This window comes from Paroedura picta, chromosome 3 (assembly GCF_049243985.1).
Source record: "Paroedura picta isolate Pp20150507F chromosome 3, Ppicta_v3.0, whole genome shotgun sequence".
Lineage (NCBI taxonomy): Eukaryota > Metazoa > Chordata > Lepidosauria > Squamata > Gekkonidae > Paroedura > Paroedura picta.
Window position 1 is genome coordinate 76,311,049 of NC_135371.1, and position 21,177 is coordinate 76,332,225.

The 21,177-nt window shown below is 44.5% G+C and overlaps 1 protein-coding gene across 4 annotated transcripts in view; it reads right to left on the reverse strand.

Moving 5' to 3' along the window:
* GALNT10 (polypeptide N-acetylgalactosaminyltransferase 10) overlaps positions 1-21,177 on the reverse strand; it is a 150,179-nt gene that overhangs the window by 47,501 nt on the left and 81,501 nt on the right. For 3 of the 4 annotated variants that reach the window (XM_077326478.1, XM_077326475.1, XM_077326477.1), the window contains exon 5: positions 11,168-11,353. The exons of the other annotated variant lie outside the window; for it this stretch is intronic. In XM_077326478.1, the coding sequence (XP_077182593.1) occupies positions 11,168-11,353 (186 nt within the window). The remainder of the gene's footprint in view (positions 1-11,167; positions 11,354-21,177) is intronic. 4 annotated transcript variants of the gene reach the window in all.

Consider the following 21,177-nt stretch of genomic DNA (forward strand, 5'->3'; position numbering starts at 1 on the left):
CTGAATGAAGGATGGAAAGGAAGCAATAAGCTCAAGAAGATCAACCAAATGGGGAGTAAGAAACAGAGATAAGGGGCTAATTGGAAATGGAGATATCTTATGGAACTTTTCAAGATGTGCTATAGTTGCAGGAGGGAAGGAAGACAGGAGTGCTATGGAGGCTAAAGGATATAGTACGAAGAAGGCAGTGGACTTAAAAACACGGGCCTCAAGATACCATGGGGAGCAATAACATGGAATTGAAGAAAGGAGGCAAGGAGATACCAGAATAGGAGCAAAACTCCACATAGAGCCAAGTGTATGGTCCATATGGGTCAGTGTTGTTTACTCTGGCAGCAGCTCTCCAGGGTGTCATGTATAAGTCTTTCACCTCACTTCCTATCTGGTCCTTTTAACTGAAGGTGATGGAAATTGAACCTGTGACCTCAGGCATACAAAACAGAGGCTCTTTCACCGAGCCACAACCCCACTGCTACTGACAGATAAAAAGCTTTGTAGGATAGTTAGTGAACTGGAAAGTAAAGGAACAGAAATATGGAAAAGAAAATGTGGTAGGAGTTGGAATCAGTAGGCAGTTCTTATTTGATACAGGAATGAGGTACAGTCTTAAGGTTGCCAGAGTTCCGCAGTATAAATAAAAGGCTAAGGGGTGTGGGGGTGGGGAGGCAACAATTGGCCCCTTGGCCCCAGACTGATAAGCGGAGGGGCCAATTAGCCCTTCCGCTTGTCAGTCTGGGGCCAAGGAGCCAATCCGGAGGCGCATGCAGCCAGTGTAAGTCTGATATCTGAAGACATGGCTCTGGAAAGCTCATCTGTAACCTCTATGACACAGTTTCCAAAGGTCAGTCCTCTCCCACCCTCAATGAACATTCCACACCACAAGTTCTTGACACCCATATCTCCATACCCATGCCCTCATTTGTCTCCATGCCACCACAACCTCCCACACAACACACATTCAACTCCATGCCCTTACAGACTGGACAACTCCTCCTCTTCCTCTTCCCACTGCCAAGCTCTAGCACCCGTTGTAGTCCTGGATTCAATGGGCTTTGCCTCTAGTAGAGTTATAAAGCCATAATTCCTGATCTGTTAAAACATTAATAATATAATTATAGAGTTGGAATGGGCCACGAACTGATGTCTTTCCACCTCGCCAGGAAGGCGATACAGGGCACAGCCTTGCGCTGGATACACCCCTTTCTCCTAAACAGGACCCAGAGGTTGGCAGTGGGGGAAGAGCTATCGAGTCCATTTCGGCTCCCTTGTGGGGTCCCAAAGGGCTCAGTTCTCTCCACCACATTATTTAACATCTTTATGCACCCTCTGGCCCATCTGGTGCGGAGTTACGGCTTCGGTTGCCATCAGTATGCAGATGACACCCAGCTGTATCTCCTGATGGATGGCCGCCCAGACTCCCTCCTGGAACCATTTGCCAGATGTTTGGAAGTCGTGATTGGATGGCACGAGCAGAGTCGCCTGAAACTCAACCTCTGCAAGATGGAGGTCCTATGGCTGGGTGGTAGGGGGGCGGCTCAGGAAGCGCACTTACCCAACTTGGCAGGGACGCAACTAGTCATCACGTCCCAGGCCAGGAATCTGGGAGTTATCTTCGATGCTTCATTAACTCTGGAGGCCAAGGTGAAGAAGGTAGCCAGCCAGGCATTTTTCCACCTCTGCCAGGCCTGGCTACTAGCACCCTACCTGTCCCCTGAACATCTGGCCACAGTGATCCATGCAACGGTCACTTCCAGAATAGATTTCAGTAACTTGCTCTATGTGGGCCTGCCCTTGGGCTTGATCCGGAAGTTACAGCTGGTACAAAATATGGCTGTTAGGGTCCATCCTGGAAGGCTCACATGCAGCCTGTGCTGAGGCAGCTGAACTGGCTACCGGTTGGTTTTGGTATTAACCTTTAAGGCCCTGTGTGGTCTGGGACCCACATACTTGAGGGACTGCCTCTCACTCTATGCCCCCCCTAGGGTTCTACACTCTGTGTATTTAAATTTGTTGGTCATACCTAGCACCTGGGAAGCATGTCTGGCCTCAACTAGGGCCAGGGCCTTCTTGGTCCTGGCCCCTACCTGGTGGAATAAGCTCTCAGAAGAGTTATGGGAGGTTGTAGTGGTCCCACGGGAGCTTCTGACATTCCGCGGGGCCTGTAAGACGGAGCTCTTCCACCAAGACTATGGTTGAGGCTGGCGTGCTAGGGAAGAGCTGCCCCCCCCCCCAGGTTACTCTTAGGAGGGTTAATGGTCAATGCCACCTTGGATAGTGGGCGAGTTTAGTCAAATGCAGTCCACTTGCTTTTAGACATCTTGTGAATTGTTTTTTAATTATGGAACAGTTTTGGGTTTAGGGGAATTTTATTGGGGTTTTTATATATGTTGTAACCCGCCAAGAGCCACTGGGAGTGGTGGGCTAGAAATCCAAATATAACAACAACAACAACAACAACAACAACAACAACAACAACAACAACAACAACAATTCAGGCCATCTAGTCCACCCCTTATTCAATGAAGGATCTAAAGCATTCATAAGTATCTGTCCAACCACTGCTTAAAGATTGCAAGAAATGTTCACAGATCAGGAATTATGCCAGTTATGGCTTTACTAAAGGCCAAACCCTGTTGCATTCAGGAATATATCATGGTGGTGGAGTGGAAGAACTCCCCCTCCCCCCAGGACCTGGAAAGGCTGCAGGCAGCTGTTACGGAACTCACCGACAGGGGCAACTCTCATGCGGCAGGGATCTGCAGCCTCTGAGCCTCAGAGGGAAATGGAAGGAGAGGGGGTCAGGGGGATGGAAGGCGATTGGCTGGCCACTGGACAGACAGGCAAGCCAGTTGGTTGGATGGCACAGAGGAGGAGGCACTCAGGGTGGGACGGCCACCTTGAGCGGGTGTTAAGCTTAAGTCATGAGACATGCTCCTCCTCCAAGGGCTTGCCAGAAATATTAAGTGGAACAGATAGTACTATAATCTGGCAACCTTAAGAACGTAATGAGAGCTACAAATGGGGGTGGAAATAACAATTTTCAAATTTTGAAATAATGAGCAAAATTATTTAACTACATGGTTCTAGTTTGTATGTATATACAATTACTGAAAACCTATGTATCTAAAAAGCCTAGGTGATTGGGGCCAGCCAAAAATTAAACAGGTATTCACATACCTTAAATGAAATTTAATTATCTGGTGGATCCATAGGCTATTTTCTGTTCTGTGTAACAATCTCCTAACAGTTTGGCATTTAATACATATTAAAAGAATCTTACCCCTTTAAATGCCACTGCTGATTTTTTAACTTGTCCTAGACACAGCTGGATACTTAACTCTGATTTTATTCAGTGAAACAGTAATTAACTTATCTTTTGCACAAGTTCACAAGTAGGTCAAAAGAATTAATGTACCACTCATTCCTATTGTGCCAAATTTAGGCAGGAAAAAATTCAGACAAACTTCTTTTCAAGAAAATTTTCAAAAAAATAGAGTATCTTCATTGCTTCAACTTAATTATAATTGCTATAAATATAGCAGCTTTATTTTCTAAAGTTCAGGGACTCAGAAACCTAATATGAAAACCATATAGAGTTCTATAAACTGGACAAATTACAGGACAATCAGCCATTTAAAAAAATCTAGGAAAGAATACTTGGAATTAAATAACGTCTGTTATTAATATTAATTTTGTTAGGACTGTGTCCTTTTGATTATTAACTAATCTTGGCTTATCTAGAAACTCCTTGTCCTTATATCTTCAACAGAAAACTGGCAAGCACCTGATATGCTGCTAGCAAAAAACAACAGCAGCAAGTATATGCAAAAAAGGTGTTTAGCTGTGCCTAGGTTTTCTCAAGATGGAAACAATCCAATCAAATTCTAATTACTACTACAGTCAATAACATGTACTGAGGAAGGGAAAGATTACCAACTAAAACCAGCTTGATAAAGTAAATAAATGTATTGATGAGGGCAAATTGCTTGGAGGATTACAGCTTATCTCTGGCTGGTGTAGAGAAGTTGCATATACCATTTAGAATATAAACACGGTCCATTTATTTGTAAAAGGAAAGGGATTTATTTATCTAGACTAGAAAAAAGCTGTTCAGAAGAGGAATGCTGATCTGAGAACAGAGCTGACACTGATTTTGTGGGACCCTACTGATACAGCAGTCTCATAGCTACCATAGCGGTTACCTCAGCTGCTCCAGCCCTATAACGAACCAGCTGTCATAGCTTGATGAGTTTTATCTACCCTACCATAGTTTGCAAAACTGCAGATGGGGGGAGGGTGACACAATATATGAGATTATCTGAACTGCAGGAATCCTCTGCACAGCAATCCCTTATTCATGTCAGGCTACATTTCATTTTACTTAATGGAAGAATAGCATTTGGATAAGCAACATTAATCTCAAATCAATATTTTTACATGTCCTAATCGCACATCATTCTGTCACTTTACCATGATGAAAAACAACCGACAGTGTTGTTCAATGTTTATTTGAACATGGGTCAAGGAGATATCAAGGTTCTCAGATAACCATGGTACACATCACAATTATTTTGTTAGTCTCTCTGTGACAGTGGTGGGGGAGAGAAAAGACTCTTACTAAAGTAGAATACCTGTTAAAAGGAACCATCTACATAGTTTCAGCTACAGCATTTTCTACATGTTTTTTAGAGTTGCTTCTGCTACAGTTGATCCTGATTTGCACATGCACTTTTGTGCCTTTAGTTTATTTTTCTGGTTCTTTTGAAACCATTTTACACCAATCTTTTTCTAGAAGGCAATTCTGAGATGGCTTTTTGCTTGTGCATTACATTTATATCAGGTTTCTTTATCCCACTCACTCACACCCATCTCCAGCTCACTTTTCAATTATTGGACTGCTGTCGTCAAACCATTCCCTCTCCCCCCTCCTGAAGATACGTGGTTTCATTTTATTTTTTCTAAACAGCCCTAAATACTGATATAATGTTGTAATGATAGTTTGAGCAGGTTCTCTAAATTCCCAGCTTTTATTAAACAAACAAACAAAAGATACGTCTCTAACCTCTTCCCTTGTAGAGATATGCCTTTTCACTTTTAAAAGGCAAGAAAGAAAGAAAGAAAGAAAGAAAGAAAGAAAGAAAGAAAGAAAGAAAGAAAGAAAGAAAGAAAGAAAGAAAGAAAGAAAGAAAGAAAAAGAAAAAGAAAAAGACAATTCAGATGATCTGCTTACATCATGCTAGATTTTCTGGCATCAATCTAGGGATTTGGGGGGAGTGCAGCAACTCAGCACTAGAAGGAGGGGGGAATAAAGTTAAGAGGAGGAAGGGATCCTTTGAGGAGTTCTGGGGGATACGCTTCTAGGTAGCACTGTGTGTGAACGAGACCTTGGGGTACTTGTGGATTGTAAACTAAACATGAGCAGGCAGTGTGATGCAGCGGTAAAAAAGGCAAATGCCATTTTGGGCTGTATCAACAGAAGCATCACATCAAAATCACAAGATGTCATAGTCCCATTGTATACGGCACTGGTCAGACCACACCTGGAGTACTGTGTGCAGTTCTGGAGGCCTCACTTCAAGAAGGACGTAGATAAAATTGAAAGGGTACAGAGGAGAGCGACGAAGATGATCTGGGGCCAAGGGACGAAGCCCTATGAAGATAGGTTGAGGGACTTGGGAATGTTCAGCCTGGAGAAAAGGAGGTTGAGAGGGGACATGATAGCCCTCTTTAAGTATTTGAAAGGTTGTCACTTGGAGGAGGGCAGGATGCTGTTTCTGCTGGCTGCAGAGGAGAGGACACGCAGTAATGGGTTTAAACTTCAAGTACAACGATATAGGCTAGATATCAGGAAAAAGTTTTTCACAGTCAGAGTAGTTCAGCAGTGGAATAGGCTGCCTAAGGAGGTGGTGAGCGCCCCCTCACTGGAAGTCTTCAAGCAAAGGTTGGATACACACTTTTCTTGGATGCTTTAGGATGCTTAGGGCTAATCCTGCGTTGAGCAGGGGGTTGGACTAGATGGCCTGTATGGCCCCTTCCAACTCTATGATTCTATGATTCTATGATACTGTGGGTCCCCACTTGTACTATATAGTTTGATTGTACCATAGAAGAATATTAATAATTAACATCTTTAGGTTACAATGACAGAAAAATTAATAAACCTAGCTAGCACTCTGGTGAATAATTAAGGGCATAATAAAACCAGAGTCCAGTAGCACCTTTAAGTCCAACAAAGATTTATTCAAGGTGTGAGCTTTTGAGTGCAAGCACTCTTCCTCAGACTTAGAATCATAGAATCATAGAGTTGGAAGGGGCCATACAGGCCATCTAGTCCAACCCCCTGTTCAACGCAGGATCAGCCCAAAGCATTTGAAAGCTGTAAAGATATTTATTCCATAGGAACCTGGAACGTCAGATCCATGAATCAAGGCAAGCTGGACGTGGTTAAACAAGAAATGACAAGACTGAACATAGACATTTTAGGAATCAGTGAACTAAAATGGACAGGAATGGGTGAATTTAATTCAGATGACCATCAGGTATACTACTGTGGACAAGAATCTTGCAGAAGAAATGGAGTAGCCTTCGTAATCAATAAGAGAGTAGGAAAAGCAGTCTTGGGATACAATCCCCAAAATGACAGAATGATCTCAGTTCGAATCCAAGGCAAACCATTCAACATCACAGTGATCCAGGTCTATGCCCCAACCACTGCTGCTGAAGAGGATGAAGTTGATCAGTTCTATGAAGCCCTACAACACCTTCTAGACGCAACGCCAAAAAATGATGTGCTTATCATCATGGGGGATTGGAATGCTAAAGTAGGAAGTCAAAAGATAACCGGGATAACAGGCAAGTTTGGCCTTGGAGTAGAAAATGAAGCAGGGCACAGGTTGGTAGAATTTTGTCAAGAGAATACAATGGTCATAGCAAACACTCTTTTCCAACAACCCAAGAGACGACTCTACACATGGACATCACCAGACGGTCAACACAGAAATCAGATTGACTATGTGCTCTGCAGCCAAAGATGGAAAAGTTCTATCCAGTCAATAAAAACAAGACCAGGAGCTGATTGTGGTTCAGATCATGAGCTTCTTGTTGCAAAATTTAGGCTTAAATTGAAAAAAGTAGGGAAAACCACTAGGCCACTCAGGTATGAACTAAATCATATCCTCAATGAATACACAGTAGAGGTGACAAATAGATTTAAGGAATTAGATCTGATAGACAGAGTGCCTGAAGAACTATGGACGGAGGTGCGCGACATTGTACAAGAGGTAGCAACTAAAACCATCCCAAAGAAAAAGAAATGCAAGAAATCAAAATGGCTGTCTGAGGAAGCTTTACAAATAGCTAAGGAGAGAAGGGAAGTGAAAGGCAAGGGAGAAAGAGAAAGATACACCCAACTGAATGCAGAATTCCAGAGAAAAGCTAGAAGAGATAAGAATGCCTTCTTAAATGAACAGTGCAAACAAATAGAAGAAAACAATAGAATGGGGAGGACCAGAGATCTTTTCAAGAAAATTGGAGATATGAAGAGAACGTTTCATGCAAAGATGGGTATGATAAGGGACCAAAATGGTAGGGACCTCACAGAAGCAGAAGAGATTAAACAAAGGTGGCAAAATTATACAGAAGAACTATACAAGAACGAGCTTAACATCCCTGATGACCACAATGGGGTAGTTACTGACCTGGAGCCAGACATCCTGGAATGTGAAGTCAAATGGGCCTTAGGAAGTCTGAGCAACAATAAAGCTAGTGGTGGTGACGGCATTCCAGTTGAACTATTCAAAATCTTAAAGGACGATGCAGTAAAAATGCTACACTCAATATGCCAGCAAATTTGGAAAACTCATCAATGGCCACAGGATTGGAAAAGTTCAGTTTACATTCCAATCCCAAAGAAGGGCAATGCCAAAGAATGTTCAAACTACCGCACCATTGCACTAATTTCTCATGCTAGCAAAGTTATGCTCAAAATCCTACAAGCTAGGCTCCAGCAATATGTGGACCGAGAACTTCCAGAAGTACAGGCAGGATTTCGAAGAGGCAGAGGAACTAGAGATCAAATTGCCAACATACGCTGGATCATGGAGAAAGCTAGGGAGTACCAGAAGAACGTCTACTTCTGCTTCATTGACTATGCTAAAGCCTTTGATTGTGTGCACAACAAATTGTGGCAAGTTCTTAAAGAGATGGGAATACCAGAGCATCTTATTTGTCTCTTGAGAAATTTATATGCAGGTCAAGAAACAACAGTGAGAACTGAACATGGAATCACTAACTGGTTCAAAATTGAGAAAGGAGTTCGGCAAGGCTGTATACTGTTGCCTTGCCTATTTAACTTGTATGCAGAGCACATCATGAGAAATGCGGGATTAGAGGAGTCACAAATTGGGATCAAGATTGCAGGGAGAAATATCAACAACTTCAGATATGCAGATGATACCACTCTAATGGCAGAAAGTGGAACTAAAGGTTACTAAAGAGCCTGTTGATGCGGGTGAAGGAGGAGAGTGCAAAAGTTGGCTTGAAACTCAACATCAAGAAAACAAAGATCATGGCATCCGGCCCTCTCAATTCCTGGCAAATAGATGGGGAAGAAATGGAGATAGTGACAGATTTTATTTTCCTGGGCTCCAAGATCACTGCAGATGGGGACTGCAGCAAAGAAATTAAAAGACGCTTGCTCCTGGGGAGGAAAGCTATGGCAAATCTAGACAGCATCCTAAAAAGCAGAGACATCACCCTGCCAACAAAAGTGCGTTTAGTCAAGGCTATGGAATTCCCAGTTGCCATGTATGGCTGCGAAAGTTGGACCATAAGGAAGGCCGAGCATCAAAGAATTGAGGCTTTTGAACTCTGGTGCTGGAGAAGACTCTTGCGAGTCCCTTGGACTGCAAGGCGAACAAACCGGTCAGTCCTGGAGGAGATCAGCCCTGACTGCTCTTTTGAATGCCAGATCCTGAAGATGAAACTCAAATACTTTGGCCACCTCATGAGAAGGAAGGACTCCCTGGAGAAGAGCCTAATGCTGGGAGCGATTGAGGGCAAAAGAAGAAGGGGACGACAGAGAATGAGGTGGCTAGATGGAGTCACTGAAGCAGTAGGTGCAAACTTAAATGGACTCCAGGTAATGGTAGAGGACAGGAAGGCCTGGAGGATCATTGTCCATGGGGTCGTGATGGGTCGGACACGACTTCGCACATAACAACAACAACAACAACAACAATTAAATACAGGTGTGCTCTTTACTTACTCCAGCCTCTTGGAATGGAGTAAAGGAATGTAGGCATACAGAAGTATACCTATAGGTTAAGGATAGCACTATTTCACTGATGCATGGGTGTTTTCTCTCACTTTCACTGTGCATGTCTGACAGGTTTTCTTTATTGTTCTGCAAAACTTTTACCTCCCTTTAGTGTTCAGTTCACTTTCTGGTCACAGCTTCCCTGGGTTTTCTGTGAGTGCTTTTGTGCCAATCTCCCCCTAGTTTCACTTCCAAGCCAAAGGTTATATAAAGATGTACAGGTTCCCTTGGATTCCCCCTAACATTTTGTCACCCTTCAAAGGTCATCCCTTGACCACATCAAGATTGTTCTGCCCACTCTGCACTCCTCTCCCCTTAACTGGTGTACAAGTTCCATTTGCTTGTTTTAAAATTATTTTTAAGAAGCAGCATCAGTCTGTCAATATAAGATGATCCCTACTCTACGATCGCTGAATAATTTTTTTTTAAATGATAGGTGGCAAGGTTAAAGAACTGCATAATGTTTAGTCCTCTGCTGTTATTGGCTTAAAGGGGGATTGGAGAGGAGGCAAACATCAGTGTCCCCAATGTAAAATGAAAGGGGGGAAAAGATTTAATTGCTGCATGCAAGCAAAAAAAAAAAAGCGGGGGGGGGGATTGTAAGTATAGAATGAATTGCCATGAGATATAAAGACAGGAAGACACAGGGAAGGGAAGCCTAAAACTTTGAAAACATTTTTCCCTTTAATGCTCCAGTGAATAAAGTTCTTTTTTGGGGGAGGGGAGGGGGAGGGAACATTTGGGCAGTCTCTGGAAGTCTAACATTAAAACAGTGGCTGAGTCAATGGACTTCCTGGAAACCACTGAACTTAAGAACCATTTGGGACTGATAGATTTGGAGAAAAGACTGCAACTCACACAGGACAGTGTACAGGATTAAATTAGGAATCACAATAAGAAAACTGCACTGATTTTGCAAGGAAAACAAAAAATTAGTGTTACTAAGCAGTTGTGACAGGGTACTGGCAAAATTCCCCACTTTTTAAAATTTAGTGTCACAAGGCTAAAAAAGCTCTCCAGAGCTTTTGCTAGGATTCCTCTCCGATACATATTGTAGCCCTGTGCAAAGCATGGTGGTGTTGCATCAGAATTTGCACAGGCAGGTGTGTGTATATGTGTGCATGTGCACACACACACAGCCAATGATCACAGCCTTCTGTGCCAGTGAATTCTACCATGCATTCTATATGCTTGTGTTTCCCCATATTATGAGATTGTGTGACTCTTTCCTCTTTTTCACAGTATAAGACAGCGGAGAATCCCCTAAAACTTGGCAATATGCAGCTCCTTGTCAGTTTTTTAAAAAGTCTAGTTAGTTTCAACATCAGGTTTCGCCCCTTTGCTTTGCGCCTCTGTGTGCGCTGACTGGTGCACCACCACCAGTGCTGCCCCTCCCCCCTGCGCCATGGCGCTTGGCACCTCAGGCTTGAATGGCCGCCAAAGTGGTCCAAGTGTCCCGAAGTGTACAAGCCTAGTTGCGATAGGGTAATTGCGTAAATTTAAAAGAAAACTTTGGACGCCACCCACCAGACGTCAGAAGTGACATTCCATCCTGATTCACAAAAGTGTGTGGTTTTTATTGTAATTACAGAAGAAATATACCAGAGGAAAAGAATGGTGTATAAGATGGGCACAGAATCAAAAGTCAAGATTAAAAGCTTACTGCTCCAAAAATCTGCAGAAAGATGTCTGTAACAGGTCTTAATGATTATATGAAGTTATAATTTTAATTATTTCAAGATATTGATATGGCTGGGTATGAGACACAATCTGAAAATGTCATAACCAATATAGCACCAGCTGTCAGGTGATTACCAGATTAATACATATTATTTCAAATCTCCTTCTTACCTAACAGAGGTGGCAACCAGTTCACATTGGCCTCACAATGAGAATCCAAGAATGTAATAACATCTCCTACTGCTACAGAGGCCCCAAGCATCCGAGTTCTTATCAACCCTTCTCTTTTCTTGGTTCGGAGAATCCTTACTTTGGGAAACCGTGCCATATAGTCCTCCAAGCGTATTTTTAGGTGTTCTGCATGAAATAATGTAAAGGTTTATCAACTAATTTGTTATTACTTCTCCAGATTCAGAAGTATTTTTCAGAACATGAAACTGAATTTCAGTTATATTCCAACAGATCTGTCTTTTTATATATCTCAGAAACAAAACATTGGACTTACCTGAAGGTTTCTTCTCTTCAGTCGGGTTAAATCATTCAAGCTGGTTACGTCACACCTCCTCTTGCTCCAGGCAGAGCTATGTAAATTTTTGCGTGACTCTCCAGGCCATAGCAAGGTTGCCCCTCTAATCTATATATCTCCCAGTTCTGTATCTGCACCTTCACATTTCCTTGATGGATGATCCCAGTAATTACAAGTACTCTCTCTCTCTACTGAAATGGGAAATGGATGACTTTGCCCCACTGAAGAGAAGAAACTTTAGGTAGGTCTAGTGTTTCATTCTCTTTTAGTGGGGAAGTCATCCAAACTTCTTATATAACGAAACTCAAGCAAATATAGACAAGAGGGGTGGTTTGTTGTGAATACAATAAGAGAAAGAAAAAACCTATCCCAAGGCTACTATAGATGTTACTAAAAGTATTACAGAATAAATGAAATGAAGGGTTCTTCATTCTTGTTTGTTTATGGTCATGTAGGATCCAACCAGAACGGTTTCTAGATATGTCCCGTTTTCAAATGGAAATTTTCCTCAACGGTTGTCCTTTGAATGTAAATATCATGAATATCCAACTTGTAAAATTCAACCTCTACTGAATAATATAGCATATATATTGGCCTTTGGCTCTTCAATATGAAGATGCAATATGGGGTGGAGCGTGTCTGGCCCCCGGACAGAGTCTGGATTCAAATCAAGGCAAATCAGGGTACAGCCAGCGAAGCTTGGCTGCACCCTGATTGTGCCGGCCCTACGCATACCGCCATGTGTAACCACCCGCCTGCCTCTCTGGCAGCCTGGCTGCAGATGAGCCTGGCTGCTAGAGGTAGTGAGTCTCCGGCGCCCCGCTGCTCCACCCAGCTGGCGGCAGCAGAAAAGAGGTGGCCGCAGCAGCAAGGGCGAGGTGGCGCTGGCCGCCAGTACCAGGAGCAGGCCCGAGGCAGGCGGCAGTAGCCCCGAGGAGGCTGTGCTGGCAGTAGCTGTGAGAAGGCTGGTGCCAAAGTGCTGGTGCAATGCAGCCACTAGGACGAGCCAGCGGCCCTCACGTCCATCAGGAGCCACCCAGAGGTGGGAGCAGTGCCCGTGATGAGCTGCCGGCCCTGCCCGCAAGTGGAGGTGACCGAAAGAATGCACCAGTGGCCACAAGCAGGCCGCGCTGGCACCTCCACATATGCATCGGTAGCCTCTGGGAGAAGTCCACTCCTAGGACTCGCTGCTGGCCCCGGAGAGCTGCAGCTGGCAGCAAGCTGTCTGCTACCACCACACCCTGCTCTTGCCACCTGTGACCTGCCGCCATCAGACTGCCCGAGGAGTGCCCACCCAGGGAGCCCCAGCCCAGAGCTCACTGCAAGCTCCCCACACTGCCTCCCAGATACGAGGTTATGGGGGGTTGTGGGCGTCCGCACCATGCTTCTCCTTGCCACTCCCGCCTTCCTCTCCCTCCCCCATTCTCATGTCCTGCTAGCTAGCGCCCACTGCCTTCCAGCGGGTAGCAGGTTTATTCTCCCCTGGTTCTAGGACTCCATCCTTGATGGGTGGTTCTTACCGCTGGTGCTAGGGAGGCAGGCCTTAAATTTACTTCCTCTTCCTGTCTCCCTGGTAGAACCGCCCTCATCTTCAGTATTTCTCCTGCCTGCAGGGAGTGCGGTTGTGTGAGCATTAGCTCTTCACCTTTTTTAAATAGAAGCTAGATTAAGACTGTTAGTTGGAATTTCTATACTAAAATCCTTCTACTTCTTCTTTCCTCTGTATCTTTCCCTCCCAGTTCATTCCCCAGGGGGGAAAAATGGGGGGGGGGGTATTTCATAATTAAGGTTATTTAGTTATAAGCAAAGTTAATTAATAGTTAATGTTGCTAGGTTAGAGTTTAAAGTTTAAAGTTAGATTGATAGGAAATTTACTTACTGTTCAGAATGGCAACAAGTGTTTTTCAAGATGATTATTTGTCAGAGTCTGATCTCCCAGGCACGCATGGAGCTGCCGGTGGAGCTACGGGCCCGGCAGATTGCGTTCCATCGGAAACCTTACTGACCGTGGCAGCCCCGGAGCAGCCCGAGAAGCCTAGGAAGGCTACTTGCAAAACAGCCAAAAGGCTGCGTGGAGAGAAGTGTGACCGGGCTAGCAGAGGCGTTCTGCATAAACAAACAAGCTCCGGAGGCAATTCTGACTGCGTCATGATTAGCTCTGCAGGGAGCTTTGGTCTCGAGGGCAACCATGTGCGGAGCTCTGAGTTGCACGTGGGGGAAGGAGTCCCCCTAGTGGCTGAATGCCAAAATGACAGCACGAGCTCTATAATACAAGGTGAATCCCAAACCTCTGTTGGCTCTCTGGGACACCCACAGCCTGGCACTTCTTCTGGAGACAGACCTACAAATGTGAGTGAAGGGCTGCCTGCTGGCATGTCCTCTGAAATGTTCAATTTTATGAAGTGTATGTTAAGAAACGAAATGAATTCGTTTTATCAGCAGAGGTCTGCTTTAAATGTGCCTTCTTTACCTTTACCACCTAGGATGCTGCATCCTCCTGTTCAATATTATTCCCCATCGCATTCTGTTCACTATGAGCAGGTTCCTCATTCCGTTCCCACCAAGGCGGCTAGAAAAAGATGCTATAATTTACCTATGTCCTCAGGATCGTCTGTGAGCGATCCAGAAGAAGGTGAGTTTTTGACGGATGAAGAACAGGGGACACAGGCGATGGAGGAAGATATTCAGGTCCCTGAACCAACTCAGTGATTTTTTAAACAGGAGGATTTTCAAGATTTATTACAGAAATGTATTGTGGCTTTAGCCCTTATTCAGCCAGAGGCAGCTGAGGCACCACCAGAAAAAGATATGAAGCCTAGAGTGAAAGGTAAAGAAGAATTTTTTCCTCCTGTGGAGGTCGTACAAAAGGTGTTTCCTATGCCTGAGTTTTTTGAAAAAAAGATTAAGGCAGAATGGCAGAAACCTATGGCTAACAAGCAATTTCTGGCATTTATTTAAAAAATGTACAAACTCTCAGACTATACGGAAGAGTTTTTACAGATGTCGCTGGTCGATGCACCAGTCACGGCTTTGCAGTCACAGGGTCTGGTTTCTCAGGATGGTGAAGGTCACCTTAGAGACCAGATGGATAAAAAGGCAGATTTCTCTCTCAAAAAGGCACGTGAGGCTGTAGCTATGGCCATTAGAGCCTCGTCCACAGCTTCCATAACGGCTAGGGCTTCGATAGTCTGGACTAGAAAGCTGGTAAGATTAATTCCTGAAGCAGACAAGAAGTCTACTGAAGGTGTATCACGACTGTTAAAGGCAGTGTTATTTAGCAGATACTACTTTGGATGCAGTTATTTTTTCAGCCAGGGGACCTGCGTCCTTGGCAGCTGCTAGGTGTGTTCTTTGGCTGAGGGGCCTGGCCTGCAGACAATCATTCCAAATCCATTGTTATTGCCTACCCCTTTCAGGGAGATAAATTGTTTGGGAATGCATTGAATAGAATTTTGATCGAAACCCGAGATAAAAAGCAAATGATGCCAAAGTTTGTTAGACAAAGTAATGATAGAAAGTTTCAAGGCTTTTCTTTCAGATCACAGAACACCCTGCCAAGATTTCGGGAGAACAGGAGAGGATCCTGGGGGAATAGTCGATATTCCTTTCGTAGGGGACGTTACTCCCGATATAGCAGACAAGGCTTCAACAGACAGGAGAAGCCGGACAAGGAGGACACCCGCGGATCTCTCTCGTTGGTCAGGCGGTTGGTGGCAGACACCAACCACCACACAGTTTGTTTTCCCTTTGCTTATTTTCACCCATATGCTTTCCACTGTAGATATACTCTCCTTCACTAGAATTTCCTGACAGGTAAGCCCTTTCCTCACATACAGTGCCACTCTTCCACCTCTTCAATCTATTCTGTTTTTCTGAACAGTTCATATCCATCCACTATTACATTCCAGTCATGAGAATCATTCCACCATCAACTTTGTTCCACAGAAATGTCCCGATGATGGACATCTGTCGTGCAGCCACCTGGGCAAGAGAAGAGACATTTGGGAAATACTACGCCATCAATCCCCAAGACAACAGAGATTTGGAATTTGGTAGAGCGGTGTTACAGTCCTTATTCTCTTAAGGGCTCATCTGGCCATCCTTCAGGTATTAGCTTGTAAAAGTCCCAATGTGGGGCTGCACAACCAGACAATGAAAACGGGGTTTGACTTACCTATAACTATTGTTCATTGAAGTCTTGTGAGAAGACACACTTTCCCTTCCTCTGTCCCCACAATGAGCCTTTGTCCTAAGATCTTGGCTGTGATGTTCCTAGGCTCACTGCAGTGGTTTGGAACTGCAGGAAGAGGGGGCGCTCTGTCTAGGTCATGTGTGCATTCCGGCAGGAAGCCGCACACATGCGCACCATGTTAGAACAGTAAAGGTAAAGGTAAAGGTATCCCCTGTGCAAGCACCGAGTCATGTCTGACCCTTGGGGTGACGCCCTCCAGCGTTTTCATGGCAGACTCAATACGGGGTGGTTTGCCAGTGCCTTCCCCAGTCATTACCGTTTACCCCCCAGCAAGCTGGGTACTCATTTTACCGACCTCGGAAGGATGGAAGGCTGAGTCAACCTTGAGCCGGCTGCTGGGATTGAACTCCCAGCCTCATGGGCAAAGCTTTCAGACGGCTGCCTTACCACTCTGCGCCACAAGAGGCTCGTGTTAGAAACAGTAGCACCCCCTATAGGGCTAGAGCTAGAAAGACTTCTGTGGCTGGCCCCCACACGTGGCAGTCCCAATGTGTGTATGCACAGAAAACCTCAATGAACAATGGTTACAAGTAAGTACAATCCCGTTTTATATCTTAAGTAAGATAAAGAGTAGGGACTCTGTAGGACCACTGTGAGGAAAAGAAAGTGAAATTATAACAGATGAAGAGAGGGCTGGACTGGTTAACTCCTATTTCTCCTCAGTCTTCTCTTGAGGGAAATAGTGCTCTAAGTGGCAAAAAAGTATCACAACAGGGGTGATGGGAATGGTAGCCTAGGATCACTGTGGGGGCAGTCCATAAACACCTAGTTTCTTTAAATCAAACAAAGTCTTCTAGGCCAGATGAATTGTATCCAAGGGTACAAGAACTTGCAGATGTCATCTCTGAACCTCCATCCGTTTTTGACAATTCCTGGAGAACAGGTAAGGTGCCAGATGATTGGAGGCGGGTGAATATTGTCCCCATATTCAAGAAAGGGAGAAAGAAGGATCCAGGTAACTACCGACCCGTCAGCTTGACAGCTATAACTGGCAAAATCATCAGTCAGTCCTTGAGCAGCTAGAACAAAGAGCTGTGATTTCTAAGACTCAGCACGGGTTTCGCAAGAACAAGTCATATCAGACCAACCTTATCTCTTTTTTGAGAAAGTGACTATCTTGCTGGATCAGGGGAATGCTGTGGACAGTTTATCTCGATTTCAGTAAAGCTTTTGCTAAGATTCCACATGATATTCTTATTGACAAGTTGGTAAAATGCGGTATGGATTCTAATTCTGTTAGATGGATCGATAACTGGTTGACAAATCGTACCCAAAGTGTACTTGTTAATGGTTCAACATCCTCTTGGAGAAGAGTGACAACTGGAGTGCCCCAGGGATCTATCCGGGGGCCTGTGTTGTTCAACATCAATCATCAGAAAGGCCAAAGCTGAGAGTGAGCTAAGATTGGCCAGGGAAGCCCACGGTAACAAGAAAAGATTTTTCAGTTATGTGAGGAGCAAACGTAAAGGAGGCAATAGGCCCACTGTTGGGTGCGGATGGACAAACTCTAACGGAAGATGCAGAGAAAGCAGAAAGGCTTAGTGCCTATTTTACATCTGTTTTTTTCCCACAGGTCAAAGTGTTTAGGCACATCTAGAGATGGCCGTAGCCAAAGGATAGTGTCTGGGTGGCAGGTTAACATGGATAGAGAGGTTGTCAAGAGGCATTTAGCTGCACTGGATGAGTTCAAATCCCCTGGGCCGGATGAAATGCACCCGAGAGTACACAAAGAACTTTCCAGAGAACTTGCACAGCCCTTGTCCATCATCTTCAGAACCTCTTTAAGGACTGGAGATGTCCCGGAGGACTGGAAAAGAGCAAACGTTATTCCAATCTTCAAAACAGGGAGGAAGGATGACCCAGGAAACTACAGATCAGTGAGTCTGACCTCTGTTGTGGGGAAGATAATGGAGCAGATATTAAAGGGAGCGATCTGCAAACATCTGGAGGACAATTTGGTGATCCAAGGAAGTCAGCATGGATTGGTCCTGCCAGACCAACCTAGTTTCCTTTTTTGACCAAGTAACAGGTTTGCTGGATCGGGGAAATTCGGTTGATGTCATTTACTTGGATTTTAGTAAAGCTTTTGACAAGGTTCCCCATGATGTTCTGATGGATAAGTAGAAGGATTGCAATCTGGATATTCAGATAGTTAGGTGTATGGGAATTGGTTAGAGAACCGAACTCAAAGAGTTGTTGTCAATGGTGTTTCATCAGACTGGAGAGAGGTGAGTAGCGGGGTACCTCAGGGCTCTGTGCTCGGCCCGGTACTTTTTAACATATTTATTAATGATCTAGATGAGGGGGTGGAGGGACTACTCATCAAGTTTGCAGATTTTCACCAAATTGGGAGGACTGGCAAATACTCCGGAAGATAGAGACAGAGTTCAACGAGATCTGAACACAATGGAAAAATGGGCAAATGAGAACAAGATGCAATTTAATAAAGATAAGTGTAAAGTTCTGCATCTGGGTCAGAAAAATGAAAAGCATGCCTACTGGATGGGGGATACGCTTCTAGGTAGCACTGTGTGTGAACGAGACCTTGGGGTACTTGTGGATTGTAAACTAAACATGAGCAGGCAGTGTGATGCAGTGGTAAAAAAGGCAAATGCCATTTTGGGCTGTATCAACAGGGGCATCACATCAAAATCACAAGATGTCATAGTCCCGTTGTATACGGCACTGGTCAGACCACACCTGGAGTACTGTGTGCAATTCTGGAGGCCTCACTTCAAGAAGGACGTAGATAAAATTGAAAGGGTACAGAGGAGAGCGACGAAGATGATCAGGGGCCAAGGGACCAAGCCCTATGAAGATAGGTTGAGGGACTTGGGAATGTTCAGCCTGGAGAAAAGGAGGTTGAGAGGGGACATGATAGCCCTCTTTAAGTATTTGAAAGGTTGTCACTTGGAGGAGGGCAGGATGCTGTTTCTGCTGGCTGCAGAGGAGAGGACACGCAGTAATGGGTTTAAACTTCAAGTACAATGGTATAGGCTAGATATCAGGAAAAAGTTTTTCACAGTCAGAGTAGTTCAGCAGTGGAATAGGAAGCCTAAGGAGGTTGTGAGCTCCCCCTCACTGGAAGTCTTCAAGCAAAGGTTGGATACACACTTTTCTTGGATGCTTTAGGATGCTTAGGGCTAATCCTGCGTTGAGTAGGGGGTTGGACTAGATGGCCTGTATGGCCCCTTCCAACTCTATGATTCTATGAACATATTTATAAATGATTTGAATGAGGGATTACAGGGGATACTTATTAAATTTGCAGATGATACTAAACTGGGAGGGGTAGCAAACACAACCATCTACACCAATATAGGATGGGGGAGACTTGTCTTGGCAGTAGTATGTGCGAAAAGGATCTAGGAATCTTAGTACATGAGTCAACAGTGTGACTCGGTGGCTAAAAAGGCAAATGGGATTTGGGGTTGTATCAAGTGGAGTATTGTGTCCAGATCACGGGAGGTGATGATACCGCTTTACTCTGCTCTGGTTCAGCCTCACTTGGAGTACTGTGTTCAGTTTTGAGCACCACAGTTGAAGAGGGATGTAGACAAACTGGAGCGTGTCCAGAGGAGGACAACAAAGATGGTGAGGGGTTTGGAGACCAAGACATATGAAGAAAGGTTGGGGGAGTTTGGTCTGTTTAACTTGGAGACGACTGAGAGATCTCATAGCCATCTTCAAGTATTTAAAAGTCTGCCATATAGAGGATGTAGCAGAGTTGTTTTCTCTTGCCCTGGAGGGATGGACCGGAACCAATGGGATTAAATTAATCCAAAGGTAATTCTGTCTAAACATCTGGAAGATGTTCCTGAGTTAGAGCGGTTTCTCAGTGGAACGGTCTTCCTTGGGAAGTGCTGGGTTCTCCATCTTTGGAAATTATTAAACAGAGGCTGGATAGCCATTTGACAGAGAGGCTGATTCTGTGAACATTCAAAGGGGTGGCAGGTTACAGTGGATGAGAAATAGGGTTGTGAGTGTTTTGCATAGTGCAGGGGGTTGGACTAAATGACCCAGGAGGTCACTTCCAACTCTATGATTCTATGAGTCCATTCCCCTGGATCGAAGTCCCTGCTGCTCAGCCAATCTGCTTGAATGTTCAAATGACCCTGAACACTTGCACTTTTAAACTTGTTAGATGTAGTTCAACCCACTGAAAGAGCAGCTTTGCTGAACTGTTGAAAGGTGTGTCCCGTTGACTATGACATGAGCTTTTGACATCATATAATCTGTTCACACTAGCACTTTGTCTTGATGGAGGTCCTGGCAGGCCACTAGAGCTAGTCTGATCGATCTTAATTTTAGCCAGTTTATGCTGTTCACTTTTTCTGTTGGGTTCCCAGCGTTTTTTGCTGAGTTTCCCAGGAAAGTTTTGAGTACTGTTGTGGTTGAAATAATCTGAATGAACTATCCTGTGCATAGTCCTCCCTTGACCATTCCTCCTCCTCATCAGACCTCCCTGCCAGAGAAGACTTCGCTGAAAGGGGCTCCTCTATTTCAGTATGCTATGCTTTTCCCGTCAGATCTGGTCATCTGGCGCACAGACCCCATAGTGAGAGATGACAATCCACCCCCTACATTGTAAGCCACTAGAGCTGTTTTCTACTCAGTACTGTTTTAGACCATTTTGGTCTAGATGGGAGTGGATCAACTTGTAATAAAGAACATCTGGGAGAACTTCTTCTATAAGCCCTTCGTTGTTTGGGTTCCTAGCCACTAGAATTCTCATTGTGTTATTTGCATGGTTCCCCACACCTTGTATCTGAGTCACTGGAGGGCCTGTGGGTGACACTAGTGACTGAATTGGTGACATCAAGGCCAAACTCCAATCTGCTGAGGCTTCCCATGGTCTGCAAATAATTTGGAAAAATCAGAGACATTTGAAAGGAAGGTGACTATCCTGATGTGATTTCTACTGTTTTATTATCCAAATTGCCCAAGTATCATCCTTGTCAGTCGGGGGGAGAAGCATTTTCATTTCCTCAAGAGGGTTCCATATAGACCAGGAAGCTTCAGTTATAAGATGGGAGCTGTCAGCTGCTCCATGTGGCTCATCACAGCTTGACAAGCCTTCAGTAGAGTCTCCTGTGCTGTTGAAAGTGAGGGAAAGGATAAACCCAAAGCTTCAGATTGCCCTGCCTTTGCCATGGCTATCAGAAATAAGTCCCTCGCATGCCACTCTCCCAAGTCCCAAACTTCAGGAGGCTTGTCTCAAAACACATCTTTTTTCATCTTAGAGCTGCAAATATGTCTCCTCTTAGTAGCTCTGTCCTCCTCCATGCGGGAGTGATTAAAGAGTAAGAGTTTTTTTTTTTTAAGAGTTAAGCTCTTCTGTTGGAGCTGCAGGGCTATCAAAACTGGAAGAGGAAATCTGTTCTGGCCCAGGATAGTCATACA